At 35.0% G+C, this 23,619-nt stretch overlaps 1 protein-coding gene across 1 annotated transcript in view; it reads right to left on the bottom strand.

Moving 5' to 3' along the window:
- LIPI (lipase I) overlaps positions 1–23,619 on the bottom strand; it is a 46,908-nt gene that overhangs the window by 15,832 nt on the left and 7,457 nt on the right. The window contains exons 2-8 of the mRNA XM_004588654.3: positions 20,318–20,368; positions 16,950–17,335; positions 14,669–14,777; positions 12,672–12,773; positions 8,915–9,004; positions 7,823–7,990; positions 5,848–5,952 (exon numbers count right to left, since the gene is read on the bottom strand). Of these exons, the coding sequence (XP_004588711.3) occupies positions 5,848–5,952; positions 7,823–7,990; positions 8,915–9,004; positions 12,672–12,773; positions 14,669–14,777; positions 16,950–17,335; positions 20,318–20,368 (1,011 nt within the window). The remainder of the gene's footprint in view (positions 1–5,847; positions 5,953–7,822; positions 7,991–8,914; positions 9,005–12,671; positions 12,774–14,668; positions 14,778–16,949; positions 17,336–20,317; positions 20,369–23,619) is intronic.

The raw sequence follows: 23,619 nt of genomic DNA, 5'->3' as shown, positions 1-23,619 counted from the left end.
CTTCTGGGACTCTCATATTTGGCCTCCTTATATTTGACCTCTTAATAGTGTCTTTCAATTCTTGAGTACTTTTTTGGCCTGATCCAGCTCTGCTTCCAGCTTTTTGTTTGCTTCCCCCTGATAACAGGAAATATCTTCCAATTCTGAGATTCTTTCTTCTGCTTGCTTCATTCTATTTTGGAGATTCTCCATTGTACTTTTAATTTGCTCTACTGTGTTCTTAATTTCTGACATATCAGCCTTGATTTGCTTCATTGCTTCCTTAAATTCTTTGAACTCTTATATGTGCTTCTCATTGTTGATCAGAAACTCTAAAATGAGTTTTCTGAATTTTGTGTGCCCCATTTTCTCGATGTCTTCCTCAGTTAACTCTGAGGTTGGCACAGGGTTTTGCTCCTTTGCAGGGGAGTTTTCAGTAATATTCATTGTGCTTTTGTCTCTTTTGCTCTTGATCATTGCACTCCTGGTTAGCAGTCTTCTCCTTGGGGCAGGTTTCTAAGCTGTGTCACCCACAGGTCTACAGTTTGATTTTACTTATTGCCATTGGTACACAACTCTTTCCTTGCAGCCACTTGTGCCACAACCTCCAGCAAGTTCCAGGTTTGGGTTCTTATGTTAGATTTCCACCATGATCTCCACAGCCCCAGCTTCTGTCTCACTGCTCTCCACCTCCTGTGATACCGTGCTGAGGCTGCACCGTTGTCTGTGCAACCTTTCTCCCACTTCCAGTTGGAGCATGTCCCAGGATTAGAGAGACACAAGTTGTCCTATATAGTTAGGTTGTTGGTGGCACTGATCTTGTCGGAGACTGTTGGACGTTAGGTCTGGGTGCCACACGGACCTATTTTGACCCGTACGATGCCACAGTTGGTATTATTTTCCTGCGGGACCAGTGCAATCCATGGACCTCAGTGAGTTCTTGCGAGCTCAGCTCATGCGCAGTTCACTGTTGTTCCCTGCAGTCCTAAAGCTATTGCCACAGTGTACAAAATGGTGCCTGACATATCACTACAAGAATTCTTGATCTGCTGGCTCTCAGGTCTGAGGGCTACCCAGACCTGTCTTGGGTGGAACCTGTAGAATGCCACATTGCTGCAGTTCACTGAGTCAGAAATGAGTTCACTCCCAGCTCAGTGTATGCTCAGTCCTTTCCCTTGCCTTTGCCTCCTTATGCAAAATGGCACCCAATTCAGCTCTAAGGGGCTGACCGGCAATGAAATCCACCCTGTTCTGGCACTGTTTGTCTGGAATCTGCTGCTCTGTCTCTTTTCCTGGTCAAATCAAATGGACCAGCAGGACGGACAGTTCTTTGGGCTCAGCTCCCAAGCTCCCAAGCTTCCAGTGAAAGTCTCTTCCCACCTGGTTGCTGGTGGAGTTCCAGCTGCTGGTGGAGTTCAGATTGTTGTTAGCTGAATGCCGCTGGAGTATCAGTCACTGCAACACCACACCGTTGTGTTCACTGCTTTCCCATGTCTGTCAGTCTCTAGGTAGCCCTCTGCTGTTGTTCTGTCCTTTCCTATTTCCTGGAATATGTCCTCTCTGCTTCTTCCTGATTAAATGTTTTTCCATCTGTTTAAATGTGTCCTTACCCTATTCTGCCATCTTGATTCTCCTCAAAATAGACTTTAAAGCAAAGGAAATTATTATTCAATGTTTAAGGAATCAATTCAACAGGAAATGTATATATGCCAGATGCAAGGACATTTTGTCAAATTAAACAGATGTTCCAATCTGTCTAAAGTGAGACAGAAGCTCCAGTGCAATAACGATGATCAACTCCAGCACTCCATTGGCACTAGTGGACAGATCAACAAGACAACAACAACAAAAATGCAATAAAGCTAATCAACACTAATGATCAAATGGTACCTATTTATCCCACAGCTGTAAAATATACTTTCTTTACATTAGTACATGAAGCATTCCATAGTATAGACCATACAGGTAAGTCTCAAAACGTTTAAAAAATTTTGAAATTAAAACATGCATTTTTTAAGCACCATGGAATACAGTTGGATATTAACAACAAAATAAACTCTAGAAAAATGCAAGTATTCAGAGACTGCACAATGTTCCTGACAGAACATTTGGTTATAAATGAAATCAAAAGAGATGCGAAACAGTCTTGAAATGAATGCAAATGAAAACAACATATTAAATCTTAAGGAGTATAGCCAAGACAGTGTTAGGAGCAGAGTTTATAGCAACAAGTATCCCATGAAAAATTGGGAAAGTATTAAATGAAACAAAAAATGCATATCATGAATCTGGAAAAACAAGAATAAGTCAAATCCAAAATTAAAAGGAAAGAAATAATTAAAATTAGAGAGGAAATAAACAAAATAAAATTTTAAAACAATAAGTGATCAGTGTAATTAAGAGCTGTTTTTGAAAAAAATAAAAATTGATAAACCATTGGAAGACTAAACAAAAATAACAGTGAGATAATTTAAATTAACTGCACTAATTTGTCAACAAAATGAAATGGCAAGCTGGCAGAAATGCTTAGAATTCTGGACAAATGTAAGTGACCAAAATTGAGGAATAATCACATAGAAAATCCAAATACAGCAATAATAAAAACTAAGATTTAATCAATAAGAGTCGACCAACAAAGAAAACTCCAGGACTTGACAGTTTCACAACTGAATTCTACTGAACTTTTAAGAAGAACTAATACCAATTCTTCTCAAACTAATCAAAATATCAAAAGGAAGAGTACCCTTCCAGTCACACCCAATAAAGTTAGATTTATCCTTTTACAAATCAGAGAGAGGTGCAATGGAAAACGAAAGCTACAAATCAATATTGTCGATAATCATAGGCTCAAATTTTTTAGCAAAATACTAGAAGATTGAATCAAATGCCACAATCATTCATTTAGACAAACTGGGTTTATCTCAAGAATATAGGGATGTATCAACATATGTAAATCAATAAATACAACACATAGCAACAACGAAAATCATGATAAAATGATGTCACCCAATAGAATCAGAGAAAGCATTTGATAAATTCTAAACTTGTTTCCTGATTTAAAAAATAACAAAATTGGATATTAAAAAAAACACCTCAACACAAGGCAGTATGTGAAACCAATAGGCAGGATCAAATTGAATGCAAAAGTATTGGGACTATTGCCAATAAGATATAAAATCATTACAGGATGCCCACTCATCATTATTATTCAATGTAGTTCTAGAATATTTGGCCAGAGCAATTGACAAAAAAAAAAAAAATGAATCAAAGGCACTCAGACTGCAAAGGAGGACATCAAATTAGCACAGCTGATCGATGTCTTGATTCTTTGTAAGGGATATTTCTTTTTCTTAAAAAAAAATGTCATTGTAGTATAACATGTTTAGCTGCCTCCTGTGACACAAATATTCCATATGGGAGCTGATCCCAGATATAGCTGCTCCACTTCTCTTCCAACTCCCTGCTAATACACCCCAGAATGTAACAGAAGAAAGCCAAAGAGCTTGGGCGCCTGCACCCACTTGGGACATCTGGAAGAAGCTCCTGACTCCTGGTTGAGCCTGACCCAGCATTAGCCATTCTGGTGTTTTGGGCAGTGAACCAAGGAAATGTTAAGTTCTTTCTCTCTGTTTCTGGCTGTCTGAGTGTAACTTGCAAATAAATAAATACATCAAAAATTATATATCAATGATATTTTAGCTGAGAATGATCATATACCATAAGTCCCATTCACAATAGCTGCAACAAATTTAAATATGCTAAAATAAATTTAATGAAGGATGTGAAAAGTCTCACAATAAAGATTACAAAACATTAAGGAATGAAACAAACAAATTTAAAGTTTTCAAGTTCATGGTTTGGAAGGCTTAGCATTATCAACAATATGCTGCCCAAAGCAATTTACAGATTCATTGCAATCTGATCAAATACTGGACCATTTCTTCTATAAAGAATAATTTCAAAACTCATATGGAAACACAAAAGACTCAAAATAATGCAATTTTGCACAATAAACACAAAGCTAGAAATATAACAACACCAAATTTCAACACATACTGTAAAGGTAATCAAAACAATCTAGAACTGGTGTAGAAATAACCATGTAGGCAAGTGGAACAGGATAGAAACACCAGAAATAAATCCACGCATTTATAGTCAACCAATCTTTGATAATGAGCTAAAATACTTCATGGGGGAAAGAATTTTCAACAAATGGTATTGGTAAATTTGAATTTTTAGATGTAGAAGTTGAAACAAACCCCATGCAAAATCAATTCACAATGGAGCAAGGATTTAAACTTAACATCTGAAACCATCAAGTTACTAGGAAAAAAATAGGAGAAAAGCACTGTAAGACAGTGGCCTTGACATTACTTCTTGAGTAAAATCTCAGAAAGGTAAGACATGAAGCAAAAATGGACAATGGAATTACTCAAGCTAACAAGCTGCGGTTCAGCAAAGGAGGCAACTAAAAGTGAAGAATTAATTGATGGAATGGGAGAAAATATTTCCAACTATTTATCCAATAAATGGATGCCAATTTTCAAAATATGTAAGCTCAAAAAAAAACCACAAAGTGTCAGTACACACAATCATGAATGTGATTATGAATGATCGTAATAAGTGACCATTAATAAATGACAAAAGTATGTGAACACAACAAGGTGGAGGAACCCACCATGGGGGGAGGGTGGGGGGAGAATCCCAGATTCTATGTAATTACAACACAATGTAATTAATGAATAAATTTAATTAAAAAAAAGAATGTGAACAGGTATTTTTCTAAGTATGAAATAAAAATGACCAACTGACACAGGAAAATAATGCTCAGAATCATTAGCTTTCTGTGATGAGCAAATGAAAATTATAAGGAGGCATCTTCTCTTCTATTTGAATGTCTATTGTTCAAAATATCAAAAAAATAATAGATGTTGGCAAGAATGTAGAGAAACGGAGAAAAGGGTACATCAATAAACTTGTTGGTAGGAGTAAAAATTGGTAAAAATCATTATGGAAAACAAGCTTGACACTCCTCTGAAAATTAAAAATGAGCCAACAATTTGGATCAGCCATCCCATTCATGGGAACACATTTGAAGGATACGAAATCAGAAAATGAAGGTGTTAGTTATGTTTTCCTGTGTTTAGCAACCCAATTCACAATAGCTAGGATCTGGGATCAATGTAGAAGTCCATAAGCTCCTGATTATAGATGAAAAGGTGATATATAATCAGTGTGAAAGATTACTCAGCCTTAAGAATGAACAATTACAACAAGATATGTGCTGTTGGACATCACTATGCTAAGTGAAATAAGCAAAGCCCCAAAAGACAACTATATGCTTTCTCATTCATAATACTTAATATTTTAAAAAACTATAAAAATTATCTGGGTGTCATATCATTTGGTATATATCTGAAAAATATCATGTAAATGACAACATACTATCCTTTACACATTGAAAAAAATGGTGAGAGGTTAATAGCAAGAATTCTTGAGCTACTAATATTTCAGAATTTGGGTGCTGGTTGCGAGAGTGATCACAGAAACAAAAACTATGTGTATTTCTTTAAAAAGTAATGTTACAAAATGTGTGAAAATACTTGCCTGCCAAATATCTCACAAACACTAGTTTCTAAAATGTAATTATTTAAATTTGGGGAAGATAACCCTTGATTGTTTCTTTGGGCAATTGTTACCAAGTATCAAAATAATCAAGTCTTTAATTTAATCAAGTCTAACTGGTGCTAAAGTTTCTTGAAGTGGGTGACTTTTTTTTTAAATAGATGTAAAGAACATTTTGGATAAAGTGAAAGTGATTGTTTAAAATCTAATAATTTGCTCATTTTTGAAACATTAATGACTTACTACAGAATGGATTTGTGCCACTAGTATCCAAATACACAGTGCTCCTGTTAGGCCATCTATTCATTGTTTCTTCGAAAATATCTTTCCATGGCTGCATTTGATAACCTGAGATTTGAGAAAACAACACTGAAAAGTGTGCTTCCATCAAATTACATAAAAATACTTCAAATCACTCATAGTAATTCAGGGATCTGTGTGTATCATCACCCTCACGGATTGTTTGTTTCTTTTTTCATTTTTTATCATCCTCATAGATTTTTGAAACTTTTATAAAGCATTTTTTCAAATAGCATCAGATTTACTTTAAGAAGAGTAACAACTCAAATTCAAGATTCACCAGGAAACCCACTCGCTCAAGTACTATCAGAGCTTTGAATTCACCATGTAGTTTCTTACAACAGTTTGTACTGGCATAAATGCAAGCCTTATTTATAACACGACTTTGAATAAATTTAGCAGGTAAATTAATTGCATAAAGTGTAAACATGTGCAACCTATGTAGGCAATTGAGTTAAATGTTTCCTCATTGTATGGAAAATCAAAAGGGCCATTAAATCAATCTTCAACATAGATCCAAAGAAAACGAATCTCATTTGCTCTCTTGTAGGTAGAAGTCATTGAAAAATAATGTCAATAAATTTGTGTAGCATATGCCTATTCTAGAATGAATTCAGTAAGAATAACTATATATATATAACCATATATGTATATATATGGTTTCATTCCAGCCTTTATAATCATTACTCATTTCTTGAGCCTTATTATCTTTGGAAATATATATGGATGACACTCTAATGATAGACAAATCAGATGTGTGTATTTTCAAGACCTATTTGCACAACACTCAAAAAACAACTTACTTAGGTTGCTTCCAGTTTTTGCTATTTGAGAAGCAGAAGGGTTTGTAGAATTATAGAAAACTCCTAAGTGTTTGGTTCACCCCCAAATGGCCTGACTGGGTATGGCTGGAGCAGGGCCAATACTAGGATGCAAATATTTAATTGGGGTCTCACTGATGGGTGGTAGGTGCCCAATGAATAAAGTTCATCACTATTTCCCAAGGTCTACATTATCAAGAAGATGGCATCAGGAGCCAAAGCTTAGAATTGAACTCAGCCATTCCAACGTGGGACATGGACTTTCAAACCACTCAGCTAAACACTTTTCCCTTAGCAATCTGTTTTAGCATAACTTCTTTTATCTTTAATACTTCCTACTGGCAGGCAAGTTATTAGAGGCTGCAATACTTTAATCTTACATGTCTATCTACTGACAGTAAATAGATATCTACAACTAATACTTCACTAAGATTCTCCATTAAAAGACAAAGGTGCTCAGTGCCTCAGTTTCCAAGTGGAGACAACTGGAATGCCAGTTAGATCATTTCAAATGTCAGTAAAAAGGGTCATCATGATGCCACCTACTTTACCCAGTAAATAGAACATACAAAGTCATTTAAATGGATGGGATGGGTAGATGGCATAGACTTTGAATTAAACTTGGGGTACTAGCACCACATATTGGAGTGTCTTGTTCAAGCTCTGACTCCTTCTCTATGTGTTAATGTGCATCCTGAGGCAATGGATGATTGCCAAAGTAAATATATAAAAATGGTCCTATTCCCCAAACTATATCTTGGATGGTGTTCCTGACTTCAGCCTGATCCAGCCCTGGCTGTTACCAGCATCTGGAGAATAAATCACTCACTCACTAACTGCCTTGCTCATTGTCTTCTCTGCATGTCAAACAAAATGAAAATAAAAGTATTTTAAGACATTTAACCATATGCCCCTAATTTCATGTTCTTAAAACATTTAGTAAATAAGTATCTGTAACATCTCCTCAGATAAAGTTCTATTAAAATGTCAACATATCAACAAGTTCATGTAAGCATATTTTAGCTTCCAGCACAAAATATTAATACAATTGTTATTCATTTTCAAAAAGTACATACAATAAGATATCGAAGTTTTACCTAGAACAGGGCATGATGTTTCCTTAAATTTGTCACAATCCACACATAAACTGGTTTTAAAATCTTGATACGATTGACAAGGAAAGGAAACAAAATTGCAGTTTGATTCCAAAGCTGCCATGAATAGGTATACTGCTCTTTGGTGGTTGCACTTGATAAAATCAATTCCTTTTGGGTTACAAAAATAACCACACAATGAAGCAACAACTGATAGTTTAGATCAAGTAGAGTAATTTAAAGAAAAACAAAAGATTAAGGTCCATCAAATATTGTTTATGAATATTAAAGGGTTGACTGTAATATATAATTACATAGAAAGTCACTAAACAAATAGCATTGCCAAACCTGAAAGCTGCTTTTTATATAACATTTCTAATTTTTTAAATAGTAACACAATATAATACTTAATTTCAACAGCCTAATAAACCCTACAAGCATAGAGTTTATATTTCATAACTAATGTATGCACTTCTTTTTGAATCTTATACACTCAATATGTCCAATCAATGTCAGGAATAAATAAGAAAACAGCTATCCTAAATCTCTTTCTTCTTCTCCATAATATTATATATCTTTTGTTTGACTAGAGGTGTCTAACTTCAGTGACTTTAGGACAGAGGTGATTACTTAGCCAACTGGAATGTGACCTCCAGCTATTTTTATCCATGACTACAATGTGAGCCAAAATCCACCCCAAACTGATGATCACTTGTTTATTCACAAGACAGCCATTGTCAAGTGCATGTATATGTACAGTACTGTAGTGACAGTCAAGCTGAGGTACCGAAATCAAACTGGTGTTAGAACTTTAAATACTTCTGTTCTCTCAATGATTTAGACTTCTAAAACAGGGAATTAAAAGATGATGCTAGCAAAAGAAAAGGTTGATACTAAAACATTACAGGCTTCATCAGGAACCTTATGCAATGTCTACTCATACAAGCTAAGCAATATAAAATCAATCCCCCCTGGGTAAGTAACTTCTTGATCACAGGCAATTGTGACTAAATCAAAGTCAAGAGGCGAAAGCTAGATTATGTTTTTTTGCTTCTCTTGAATCATCTGTATTTCACTAAAAAGCAGATTCTATACCTGAAAAAATTGATTTAGGACAGCCAGGTTGTTTTCTTCCTCCATTTGGATAAAAATCTACATGTCCCAAGGGCTCTCCAATGCCTAAACCTGAGAATAGAAGAACGCAAGGCTCACTAAGTGTGCAGAAGCAGGCCAGCAACATTTGCATAAAATAAAATCTGTTATCAAACCCACTGAGAGTGACTCTATAACTGTACATTTAAAAAAATTAGACTTTTAAGTTATGTTTTTCTGGGAATAATCCATTATAGTAATCATTTGTGAAATATGCATTTAATCAATCTAACATATAAAAAAATCAACAATCTATTTTTGACCACAGTACTTTATGCCATAAATCGCATAAGTAAAAAACAAGACAAAAACTACACAAAAAAATTATTTTCTGAGTGGAAGATAACGTCTAAAGAAAGAAAAACATGAAAAAAGTTAACATGAAATATGGCAAGTAAGAATCAGTGCTATGGGGAAAGTAGATAAATTAAAGAACAGAGATTCCCAATAACATACTCAGTTCACTGTAGTCAGATTAGAGAATTTTCTACTGATGAGGTTGGAGTTGGGCAAAGAACTGAAGGATGTGAAACAGTAAGCCAAAAGGATTTATATAGGTGTGCTCAGTATATTCAAAGAAACTACAGTGGCTACAGACCGTGTGTATATAAAAAAAGAGGAAATGAAGCCAAGCCAATTAGGATCTTGCAGACCTGGGTGATCATTTACTCTCACATTGGATAACATTGCCCATGAGTTGTTGGAGCTAGATCTATTAAAAGGATAAATAAAAAACATTCTGTCTTAGAATTCTGGGCCGGAGTAGCACGAAAAATGCATGCATAACACAGAAGGTTTTGTATATTTTAGATATATCCAGTGAAGATTAAAATCTTAAATCAATTAGCAATGTGGGTCTTCAACAAAAATGAGCCATAAGAGTTAAATACCGAGACACAAGACATTTGCTACAACATAGTGAATTCTTGACAGTAATCAGCAGTAGAGTTGGTTAAAAAAAAAAAAAAAGATAAATATTTGGGCCAAACATTAAGAATTAAGATGATAATTTGGTCTAATTGTAGTATGTAACACAGCATGGTAACATGTAACTAGGTAAAGGATATCAGATTCTAGGCATGTGTATTACAGAAGGTGCAGAGTAGTGGTCACAATTTAGGATAGATAAAGCAAATTAGGACAACTTGATTAGAAATCACCAGGATTGGGCTCGGCAGCGTGGCCTAGTGGCTAAGGTCCTCGCCTTGATCCCATATGGCCGCTGGTTCTAATCCCGGCTGCTCCACTTCCTCTCTATCTCTCCTCCTCTCAGTATATCTGACTTTGTAATAAAAATAAAATAAATCTTATAAAAAAAAAAGAAAAAGAAATCACCAGGATTAGGGTTAGCACCGGTGTGATTTGATTAAGACAGCAGCAAATAAATAAATAAATACAGCTATCCATCTACTTAGTTGGCACAACATGAACAAGGAAGGGCACAGAGAGATACAGAGGAAAGTCTGCCATCTGTTGATTCACTTTACCAGTGGCCAAAAGGCTGGAGTTAAGCCAATCCGAAGCCAGGAGCCCAGAGCCTCTTCTGAATCTCCCATGCAGGTGCAGGGTCCCAAGACCTTGGGCCATCCTTGACTGCTCTCCCAGGCCACAAACAGGGAGCTGCATGGGAAGCAGGTTGGCCAGGATTAGATCCCAGCACCCATATGGGATCTCTGCATGTGAAAGGTGAGTGCTTTAACCACTAGGCTACCACACCGGGCCTGTATTTTTTTTTCATTTTTTGAAGGTGTTTACGTGAAACTGCATCATATAATAGTCCACAGTTGCAGGACTAGTAAACAATTCAAATTTTTAGTGCAGTTATATTTTACTACTTTAGTTGACCATATCAACTGTAATATTTCAATATTTGGTCCTGGAACAGTTTGGCATTGCATACTCACTCATTCTTCTTTTCTTGGATATTCTGGAGATTCAACAGGAATAGTTTATGTATAAAGTACTGAAAAGTCACTTTTACATTTTTCTTTCAATGAATTTAACAGAAAATATCTGCATTTTGGTAGTTTTTTTTAATTCTCTAATTAAAGCCTATGGAATGTTATAGATAATATTTCATGCAGTGTCCATTCATATTTTGCCATTTTTACTGTTTACCTTCCTGAATAGCTAAAATGTAAGAATGATTTTCGAGCCTGAAGAACAACCATTCTATTCATAACTGTTCCCTTTTATGAATTTGTCTGAGGCAAAATATATTTGTTCCATTTTGATTCTTGAAACTGCCAGCGATATGGCTTTGGCAGTTATTTCCTTTCATCATACTGAAAATGCTATTGTTCCTATTGCTCCTGCATAAACTCAGTGGCATCCATTTTTTTAAATTATACTAAATTTTTAAAATTATACTCTTTCCTGCAGCTTTAATTGCATGCATGTTAATGAGAATTTATTTTGTCTTATAGATTCAAATATTTTGAAAAGCACTATTGTTTCTATTTCCTTAATTTCAAGAGAATTAGAAGTAATTGTTGAAGTTTCAGAGGAAGAGTTCAGACAGTGGATACGGGTATTACAGTAAGGGCTGGAAATAAAAACAGCAACGAGCAGGTGGGGGTAACATATTAAATGCAAATCATTCAGTGTTCACTCCTAAAAGATAAGCCTAGATTCCGAATAAGCAGCACAGATATTCCGGGAAACTTCGGCCCCTTGTCAGAGAGTCTTAGAGTTGAAATACTGCCATGGATGACATTTACAGCGCACAGACAGGAAGCTGACGTGAGTCACACAAGGTGAAATAAGGACAACATGGGAGCAGTTGTATCACTCAGAGAAAGGGAACCAGAAGAAACAGGGATTCAGTTGCAGTTTCACTGTCGTTCCTTTTGTCTCTGTTTTAGACAAGATAGAAGCCCTACCATCCCCATGTCCTTCTCCACAACTCCTGCACACTGTCAGTTCTTCAGGACAACATAGCGGTGAAGCGAAAACTCTGATACCAAAATACAGGGTTTCATATTTTGGGTCATTTACTGATGGACCCTCTGACCCTTAGTTACTCCATACATAAAAAGACAAACAATTATGATTATCAATCTCATGTGCACTTTGGGAAATGCAATAATTAATTTACACAAAACAAAACACTGCCTGAAGTACATGCAGTGTTCCGTAAATGTTAATCTTACCAACCTCCAAGAGAAAGGCCTCAGAATGGCTCATCATTTATGAAATGTATCCATTCAATGTACTGTAATCTAAACTACTAACATGTTAGACATTTTTTAAGAATATAATTTACAATGACAAATTACTTCTGCATTTTTTGTAGGAACCTCTTTTTGCTATTGAAATAGTGTTTTCAATGGGAGTTGACATTCAGCACTGAAAGAAAACGAAGCTGCACCACAAGCTAGATACATCAAAACACTATGCAATGTGATCAATAAACCTGGCAGTAAGTGAACAGGATGAGTTGTCTTAGCACGCTCCCATTTTGTGCAATGAAACTGCACCTTGCAAAATCTGAGAGGCAAGCTGACGGTGAAGAGCAGACCCTTCGATCGCATGGGAAACCACCAATGCCAGACAATGCTTGCACTGCTGGTAAAACGTTACCAATCTATGATCACAGATTTAAAATCATTTTATTCCCATTTTGTTATTTTCTCCTTCTCAGGGCTAAATTTCTCTTTTTCATTCTCAAATAATTAAGCAATATATCCCACACGGTTACCATTAGCATCAGAATGGATGACGTCCACAAATTTCGCATCAGTGTGATGCAACCTCGTGTAGGACGGTTTTCCAGAAAATTTTGGCCCAGCAGGGTCAAGACCTGAAATGCAAGAAACAAACTACCAATAAAATCAATTATCACTACATATTACTATGGTGTTGCATTGTTACTGAACTAAAAACCTAGGATATATTCATAGTGCTGGTTTAAACTTGCTCAAAACATAATTTGTTCAAAATATAATGAAAAGTAAATGAACTTAGATACATCAAGTATATTTATTATTTCAACATACTTATTACTTATATTCAAACATTGTCAAGTGAAGCCAAATTTACTAGAGGTGCCTTAAGAAAATATTATGGGATGTTAAAAATAACTTTAACTGAAAAAGTAATAATGGGCAGTCTGTTAGTAACCTAATTTTTGGTAACAACTATTTCTCCTGAAAAACAGAAATTATGGAATATAATCTGCTCCTCTTATGACCAGATTGACCTTACTATTTCACCCTACATTTCTGTGTTGGTCTAGAATATCTTTTAGCTATAAAATGAAATCTGTAATGCAGAAGAAAAATATTCTCTTTATTTTCTTACTATTTATTTATCACAAGAGATTTCCATACACTCTTACGAAACAGAATTATATTTGAAGATAAGGAGTAGGGGAGTGGTGGGGAAAACTGATCACCTTATGAAGTTGGAACAATCAAGAACACCGGTGTTATTTCTGGGTTATCTTAATTTGAGATTAAAAATACAAGTTAATAGTTTTCTTAAGAATAGTAAAAAAAAAAGCAGGGGGTGGGGCGAGATATGAAATTTAAAAATTCAATTCCTTGAGAGAATGCCTCAGTAGAGAAGTAATAATTTTAAAAAGATATTTTATCAATAAAGTAAAATTTTGCTAATGTCTGACTCAGCTGTATTTCCCTGATTTGAATGTCCAGATTCACTTTTGATATAATTTATTCTAATTGAGAATTTCCACATCTCCTAGTCTTTGCAGTTCTGATCATTTCTTGATTTTTAAGACCTTCCAACTAGTCTTATCTATGAATACACACACACTGGAATGAAGTAGGACTATTTTACACTGAATAAGTGCATTTATTGAAGGAGAATGGGATTATGTAAATCGTGGTTTAGCTGCTATGTTCTGATCCTGTATCCCCTCATTTATGTTTCCCTGAGGATAATGTTAACCATGATCTGATTAAATGAGTTAAGTATAAGATATTGTAAGCTCCAATCTATGTAAACAGGTAAACACCTCTCTCTCCATCTTTCCTGAAATCTAACTATAGTCTATTACCTTTTATTGGTGAGTAAAAATATTGCCAATTACCCATAAACATAGATACTAATAATAGTTCATTAAATAGGTAAATTGCTTTGAGAGAAATATTACCTTTCTAGATCTAAAATTATCAACATTCCAGGAATAAAAATCCTTGCCAACATTAGTTAGTCCCTGGGTATTCAGGCTACATCAATTTTATTATGAAAGTCTGAGGCCGAATGGGACCCAGAAACCCTCAAAGTAGGAGCTGACCCATGACTCTCCCTTTATGCACTCCAGAAAAACATTTAGAAGAATGGATATTTATCAAGGCTTGCGAAAATTAAGAATGTAGATATGTAGATACAGTTAGCACTATACCAGCTAATGCTAATACATGAATGGACAATCTTTACCGTGATCAACCATATTAATGTGTCTAAATGTATATGAAGTTGCAGAAATATACTATTCCCTCCCATTTTCATCTTGAAGCCTTAAGTTTTGCAAAGAACTAACATAAAGCTTTGGAATATAAGTGAGACAATGGCTAATATTTTATAATTAATGCAAGAAAAATGTGCATGATTTTTCTTGCTCCGATGTTATCTCAATCAAATTTTAAATACAGTGATTTCTGGTGCTTAACAGCATTCTGGAACAAGTAAGTTCAAAAAAGATTTTTTATTTTTGTTTTGTTTTGTTGTTACCTGTTATTCTTCCAAGCTGACCACGAAATTTCTTTCCAACAAATCCACTAATATGAGCCCCTAAGCTTACACCTATGAAATGAAAATTGTGCAGCGATGCTCCATGTTTCTGCAATTGGAAATTCAGTATCAAGGTTTTCATTTGGGTAATCGCATATAATCCTCATGTATTTATCTACAACACATCAATATTTGATGGCTTAATCTATTTCTGGGAGACAAGTATAGACTATAATTTGAAATCAACTGTAAATAGCTCCACTTTTGCTAAGAAACATCTCATTTTCCTCTGTTTTTTGCTAATATTTACTTCGTTTTTTAAACTTTAGCCTAAATTACGTAAAATAGTATATTCAAATAACTCATTGAATTAAGAAAGCACTGTATATCATTAATAAATAACATTATTAGATAATTTGTGCTAACTACCTTTAGCTGTGCTTTATAAACCTTGTGCCTAATATTCTTAATTTCTCTATGACTCAGTTGTTTCTATCGCAGTTCCTAAAATTGTCCCTGACACAATATATCCACAACATATGTTGGTCATCCCAGACAATCTGTTTTCCATTTCCTTATCTTTTCTTATTGTTTGGAGACCAGAAGTTCCCGCATTTCAGTTTCTTAATTCAGAACATTCCACATTTTGCAGCACTTGCTTATTAGTTTGAAAAAAAGCTCAATTATCAAGAAAAATTAATTATGCAAAAATGGCTAAACAGTTCATTAATTATGCAAAAACGGCTAAATAGTTACCTAAAATGCTTAACCTGCTTTTTTTGGGGGATGGCATAATTTTTCCAAATGTGGCCTTTTAAGTGTAATAATGAAAACAGATTTTATTTAGAGATTACTAGACATCACACACTGGTTAAACATATATAAATATACACACATATTTACATAAAACAGTACTTCAAAAAGTTGATGGAAAATGAAGCTAATACTTTCGCAAAAAGTTAAAAATCTGAGGATATGAGCAATACTCAAATAGTGTGTGGAAACTGCATTATGAGAAACTACATAGATTTGCACTCACATAAACGTTTTAGTTTCATTTTCTACAATCTTTTTGACGAACTCTTGTATATTAATTCAGTATTCTTATAAATGTTACAAATTTAGGTTATCTCAACAAATAAAATAATGCTGCCTAGCAGGGCAAAGGGATTTCTCCAAATTTCACAGATGGAGAGAGATTTGACTTTCAATCCCTCTGAAGCGACTGGTAGTTACTGCACGTGTGACATCCTTGGATTGGCCATGGTTTTTCAGGTTCAGCAAAAGCTTAGATGTTCATGGCGCAGTGCAAAGATGCTCCTTCGTATTGCTCCCGATTCATGCCTCCTCCTTCAGGTACCCATCACCACCACCTTTCTCAGGACAGGCATGGATCTCTAAAAGGGTTAACTAACTCAAAAAGAAACATTCAAACTACAGGTGATATTAAACTGAGCTGAACTTACTTAAATCACTTTAGTCCTGACCAGATCTGATAGGCATGGATACCTGCTTTCAGAGTTAGCAGAATTATGCTATATCAAGCTGTTTTCCCTCATTTATCAGTCACACTGAGTTCCAAAGATATTAGCTATACCTTAGAAATGAATGCTAAGGATTATGATTATATTGTTTATTCCTTCTATTCACACAGCATTCACTACTTTATCCAGAGGTCCCTATAGGTAGAGTAGAAAGAAATGAAGTATCATATGTTATCAAATAAAATTTAATAATTAAATACTAAAAATAATTTTTGAAAACAAAACAAAGAAGGGCCTGGAGTGATGGTTCAACTAGCTAATCCTCTGCCTTCAACTACTGGGATCCCACATGAGTGCTGGTTTCTGTCCAGGCTGCTCCACTTCCAGCTTCCCGTTGTGCCCTGGGAAAATAGCAGAGGATAGGCAAAAGCCTTAGGGCCCTGCATTCATGCGGGACATTTGGAAGAAGCCTCTGGCTCCTGGTTTCATATCAGCTCAGCTCCAGCCATTGTGGCCATTTGGGGAGTGAACTAGCACATGAAAGATATTTCTCTCTCTCTCTCTATATATATATATATATAAATCTGTCTTTCCAATACACATAAATAAAAATATTAAAAAATAAAACCAAATGTATGTTATCTAGATTTTAAAATACTAATCTAGAAGACAAAGAAGATGGCTCCAGAAATCAATGCTGCAGAACAGGAAAAATGTATTCTATTACTACTTAATGGTATTGAGCAACATGTTAACGAGTGCATACTATGTATAATTCACAAAATTCCTAGACTCACCAAAAGATTCTGAATGTGTCCGCTCAAGTTCTCTGCAACTTTTCTTGTGTTTTTGACCGCTCTATTATAAATAAATGTTGTTGCACCCCGGTTCCAGTCTACTACAATGACATTCATATCTTCTTCATTCAACAAAACCCTCAAAAAATTCCGAAGCCACGATGGGGTGGAGCCCATTGGCCTATACCCATGAATAAGCCAGACTGTTTTCTTCTGGGTGTTGAAGTTCAGATTAAGTGAGTTATTGTGCTCAAACAGTGCCTCAGCACAGTTTAGATTGTTTCTTGTATATAGCATCAGAATTATCTTTATTCTGGGAACAATCAGATCTTGAAAGGAATCCTTTACAGTTAGCTTGGAAAATTCAAGGCATGATCTTTTACTATCTGCAATTAAAAAGAAGAAGAAGGTCAGACTAAGTAGAGAGGTGATATTTGATTCATGTTGCTGTTGCTCTGAACAGAATGAAACTTACTAGGAAAGATTTCACTTTGTTACACTTCTGCATAATTCACTGAGCAGCTACCACATTTAGTATAACTCATGGTTTATATAAAGTTACTGTCTTAACTAGGAATAGTGAAAAAACGCAGTACAAAATATAAATAAAATGAGTTAAAAGTTCAAATTTATTTCCTATCTGTACAAAAAACAATAATAGCCATAGATGTAACCAATGCCGCTAATATTGTTAGTGAAAAGTGATACAAATTAGAAGATAATTATGAATTTTAGTAGAAGTCTCACAGAAAAGCACTTATGTATGGATAAGAAGTGCTGAAAATATTATTTTGCAGGATTAGTGATCAAATGATTATATACAACAATTAATACCATTTTTCCATTTCAAATATTTAAAAGGTGAACAATGCCTAACAGTCAATATTGGCAATGACAAAAATAAAAAGAATGCTGATAGTATTAAAATATATATAATACTCCCCTGAGACTGAGTGTATACATGTGTTTTAGGGTGGGGTGCTAATACACTTCCTTTTCTTCATTTTCTTAATAACATTTACATTAAGTAATGTGTACGACGTGTGATACATATGATGTACATATGATGTGTGCATATGATACCTATGATTACATAGGTTTACATCTAATTTCATAAAAATTTGAGCAGCTCAGATGTCATGATGATGGCATTCTCATTCATGTCATTTTGCCTGATTTCTCTCTGTATATCTAATTCGATAGCCACTTAAGTAATTATTGCTCTATCCTTTCTTTTTTTTTTCTTTAAAGATTTATTTATATTTATTGGAAAGCCAGATATACAGAGAGGAGGAGAGACAGAGAGGAAGATCTTCCATCCGATGGTTCACTCCCAAAGTGACCGCAACGGGCTGGAGCTGAGCCAATAGGAACCAGGAACCCTCTTCAGGTCCCCCACGTAGGTACAGAATCCCAAAGCTCTGGGTGGTCCTCGACTGCATTCCCAGGCCACAAGTAGGGAGCTGGATGGGAAGTGGGGACACCGGGACTAGAACCAGCGCCCATATGGGATCCAGGTGCTTTCAAGGTGAGGACTTTAGCCACTAATCTATTGTGCCAGGCCCTGCACTATTTTAAGTGACCAGGATGGTACTCTGCTGGTCCTGCCCTCATACCAGACAGGGTCTCCCTAAGAAGCCGAGGAACTTGACTGGTCTATAAGATGCTGGACTCTATGTTTAGTATAGGCTTGCAAAGAGGGAATCTCAACTGAACTTGACCTATGGTTATGCAACAAGGTGGAGTAATCCACCATGAGGGCAGGGTGTGGGGAGGGGTGGGGAGAATCCCAGTAACTATGTAACTGTGTCACATAATGCAATGTAATTAATGAATAAAAAAAATTAAAAAAAAACAAAAAGAACTGGTACAACAAATGAAACAACTAACCCGGAACAATAACAATTGTGAAGGACACAAAGCTAGTTTCAATTTTCTTTTTGAAGACTTCTCAAAATTGAATTTTCTTATCATAAGCATAAACTCAACTGGATTTTGCAAATCAAAAGATATTATTACACTGCTTTAGAAACCAACTATTATAAATCAAAAATTTATATAAAAAAATGGTGGCATACTTTTTCCCAGGAATTCACCTTTAAGGATCTATCCTAAGGAAAGTACAGCAAATATCAAATCTTATTTCCTTTTCATAATAGTAATACTAAATTTAGTTTTGAAAATATAATGATATTGTTGCTATTATTTGCAAGAAGGAAAAAAGGAGGAAGGTGACCAAGAAGAAGCAAGATTTGTATTCAATCCCCAAAGGGTTACTTGGGCAAGTTAAACACCTGGCACTTCATTTGTTCCTTAATACCATGAGATGAGGAAATGGAGAGGCAGAATCAATGGAATCACAGAGCAGTCTGGGCAGTCCTGCTGGGCAGTCTGCGAAAACCATAAGAAACAATGCACACCCCTCTTTCCCAAAGCTGGAACCAAAATAAGGACCAAACACAAAAATCAGTCCAAATAGTTGGTCCGTTCTTAGCCAAGACAAATTTCTCCTGGTCCTAGAATGACTTACGTGGGTTAAATCCGAAAGACCCCTGTCCCAGTAGTAAGGGGAAAAAAATGATCACCCTCAATTGTTGCCAGAGAAATCTCTTATTAGATGCAGAAATGATTGAAGAAAACTCAATAGCATCTTTAAAATGCAAGAAAATTTCTGTCTCAAATGTAGGGATAGAGCACAGCATGCTTGCCTAGTGGTTAAAGTCCTTGCCTGGCTTGTGCCAGGATCACATGTGGACAGCAGTTCTTATCCCAGCTGCTCCACTTCACTTCCAGCTTTGTGGCACGGAAAAGCATTTGAGGATGGCCCAGAGCCTTGGGACCCTGCACCCACATGGGAGACTTGAAAGAATCTTTTGGCTCCTGGCTTCAGATCAACTTAGTCCTGGCCGTTGTGGGCATTTGGGAAGTGAACCAGTAGAGGGAAGATCTTTCTCTCTGTATCACCTTCTCTCTATATATCTGCCTTCCCAATAAAATAAACAATTTTTTTAAAAAGTAGAAACAGAGACACAGTGAAAGAAAATTTGTAGAGAAAAGAATAAATAAGATAATTTAGAAAATAAAAATATAAATTTACTTTGGTAAATTAAAAATTCTAATATGCATACTATAACAAACATGAAAAGCTCTTCCTGTAACAGAAAATGAACAAAGGAATCAAAATTATGAAAGGAAGAATAAAACAATAAATTAAAATTAAAATTGAACACTATTTTTTCCCCAAGGAGAGTAATGCTTTTTAGGGGAGATGGTAACAGTCACAGTATTTAAGCAAATAATTGTGTAGTATAGTTTACAAACTGAGAACACTCACTATTAGCCGAAAAAAATTAGTTAATCAGACTCACCAAAGAATTTCCTAGAAACTGGCTTGGATTTTGATGGAAGAGAAACATATCCTAAAAATAGAAGGTAGAAAATGTAGGTTGTAATTAGAGCAATGAGGTTAATATGACTTTGTATTTTTCTTCTTAAGTAATACATCAGAAAGATAAAAGGATATCTATGAAAATTGTGAGTGGAAAAGTTTGGGACCAAATAATTTCATTCTTTTTCTAAATCACATCACTTATAAGTGACATGATATGGCTTCTGACAGCATCCCTGTGAAGTCATGTTAGATCTGTTGAAAACAAGATCCATAGAAATTCCCTATTTAGAAATATTGAATGTGAGCTCAGGAACATGTTAAATACTGATTTAAGTCTAACTATTGCAAAACATATATGTAATATCAAAAGTTATTCTTTTTAAAAAATGATTTAGTTGAAAGTTAAAGTTACACAGAGCAAGAAGGAAAATTTACATTTTTATTGTGTTGTGTATGCTATTTTAGCATTATTGTGACATTGTATAATTGATGCCTTTGGCAATATTAATATCAGATTAAAAGAATAAAAAATGTAGAATAACATAAATTTTAATATTCATGTCCTAAAATTGTTTCTATTTTGCTAAACTTTAACCTATTAACTTTAACATCCCTCTTTCTCCAACACTGTCCATAGCATCTAGAAATCACTATTATAAATTAAGAACAACTTTTTAAAATTCTATATGAGACAGAGAACATGCAGTATTTGCGAGCATCTGGCTTAATACACTTTGCAATAATGACTTGCAGCAGCTTCATCCATTTTGCTGCATGTTAGAATTCCATTCATTTTTGTATCCAAGTAAAAATATTTAGATATATAAGCAAATACACCATTTTCTTTATCCATTCACCACCAATGAGCAAGTAAGTGAATTCCATATCTTGACAAATTACTTAGTCTACTTTTAGCTTTTTGAAATTATAAAGCTAAGTTAGTATACATTTAAGTCAGATTGTTATAACTTTAGGATATTAACCATAAAGAAAATATCTAATTTGCTTAAGAAAGGAAATGAGAAGTTGAAAGAATGTTGCTATAACAAGTGAACTAAATAAGAAACGGGTAAATAATAAAGAAAATGAGACATGTAGAAAACTTTGAGACACACAGAAAACTAATACAGAGCTGGTAAAGTAAGTGCTTCTCTAACAGCAATGACTTTCAAGGTGAATTAAAGACCACAATCAAAAGATAGATTTTTCATAAATATGTGTACTAAGTTTTAAGGAACTGTACTGTTCCACATATGCAAAGCACTTCTATGTGCTTGCAACTTTGTACCTATTATTAAACTCCCTTCTTCTAACTCTTCCAATCTCAAATAACTATCATTCTGTGACCAGATTTATTGCCGCTGTTTTATTTTCCGTATATGAGGGTTTATATCAGCTAATATGATCTCTTCTGCTTCCACCTGTTTTGCTACAAAGGTGGATTTGTATTTTCTTTCTCCAATCATCTAATGATAAACACCTTGGTGGATCCACATTTTGGCAGCTGCAAGCAATGCTGAAATAAATGTGGTGGAACAAGTATCTCATTCTTGCCATGATTTCAAGTGGCATTTCTGGATCATATAGCCATTCTATTTGAAGCTACTCCAAATCACTGGCCACCAAACAATGTCGAGGAAGGAGAAATATTAGTTACCCTCTGGTGATCAATACACAGTGTATACATGCATTCAATTAGTATGCCATAGCTCACAAGTGATTTTTAAGTGATAAACTTATTTGTGCGAGAAAGATTCTTCAAATTCATGCATATGAAAACTCTTCAACAAGATCACAGAAATGCACAGCATGGAAACACAAGGGAGATTTCAAAAATTGGGGGCCATAAGACATTACCCTTTGTTTATTGCATGTTCTAGCAAATTTTGTGAAGTAAAATTTTTGCATATATTAACATGATAAACAGAGTGCCTGACAGGGAAAAAAAGTTAATTAGAAATCATTTTAAATAAGAAAACACACACGGACACATAGATTTGTAAAATGAATAAATTATAGGATATCTTAACAAAGTGTTTATTTCATCTTAATTGAAAGGAACACATCTTTTATTCTCCAGAGATACTACTTAACTTCAAAAACATTCACACTTTGAAAGTCAATGAATGAAAGATTTGCTATGCAAAAGTCATCAAAAGCACAGAAATGCTACAGCAATATCAAAAACAATAATCTTAAGTTAAAAACTTAGGAAATCAAAGAAATATATAGTTAAATAAATAAAAACACTTTATTTAAAGAAAACACTTGGTAAAAGTGTCATATTAAATTCAACAATGTAATGATTTCTATATTATGCCCAAGAATAAAAGCAGTGAGAGAAAATAATAGAAACAGGATTTTACCAAAATATTGAAATGTGGGGCCCAAACCAATGGCTCAGTGGCTAAATTCTCACTTTGCAAGCACAGAGATTCCCAAATGGGTGATAGCTCATGTCTCGGTCGCTCTTATTCCCTTCCTGCTCCCTGCTTGTGGCCTGGGAAAGCAGTAGAGGATGACCCAAAATGTTGGGATCCTGCTTTCATGGGGGGAACCCAGAAGAAGCTCCCAGCTCCTGGCTTTGTATAGGTTCAGGTCTAGCCATTGCAGCCAACTGGAATGAGCCAGCAGACAGAAGATCTTTCTCTCTGCATCTCCATCTCTCTGTAAATCTACTCTTCCAGTAAAAATAAATAAAATCTTCAAAAATTATATTCAAATGTGTTCATCAAAGAATACTATCCACATGCAGAGATGCAACCCACATAAAGGGGAAAAACATTTACAACTCATGTATCTGATAAAGTTAATATCCACAATATATAAAGATCTGAAACTGAACAAGAAAGCACAAACAAGATTACTATTATACAAAACAGAGAGAAAGAGGCAGATGAGATTATCACCCACCAATTCACTCCCAAAATGCTTGATATGGTTGAAGTTGGTCAAGGCCAAAGCTGGTGACCTGGAATTAACCACTTCTATGTGGAAGGCAGGGCCCCAATTGCTGTAAACAACACCAGCTGCTCCAACAGAAGACACAGTAGCTAGATTTGAGAGCCTAGTTGGAACTCAGGCACAACTGATTTAACTGCTCAGTAAAATACCCTAATTTGGGAGTTTTAGTCAGAAGCCAATTTTTTTAATGGGCAAATTATTTAAATATATGGATGGATAAAAAAATCTGTAGAAAATGTGTACAATGAAATATCCTTCAAGTTTTAAAATAACATTCTGACACATGCAACAACATTGGAAAGGCTTCAGAACATT

This window comes from Ochotona princeps, chromosome 3 (assembly GCF_030435755.1).
Source record: "Ochotona princeps isolate mOchPri1 chromosome 3, mOchPri1.hap1, whole genome shotgun sequence".
Classification (NCBI taxonomy): domain Eukaryota; kingdom Metazoa; phylum Chordata; class Mammalia; order Lagomorpha; family Ochotonidae; genus Ochotona; species Ochotona princeps.
Note: the sequence above shows the minus strand (reverse complement) of the source record. Positions and strands in the feature narration are given on the sequence as shown.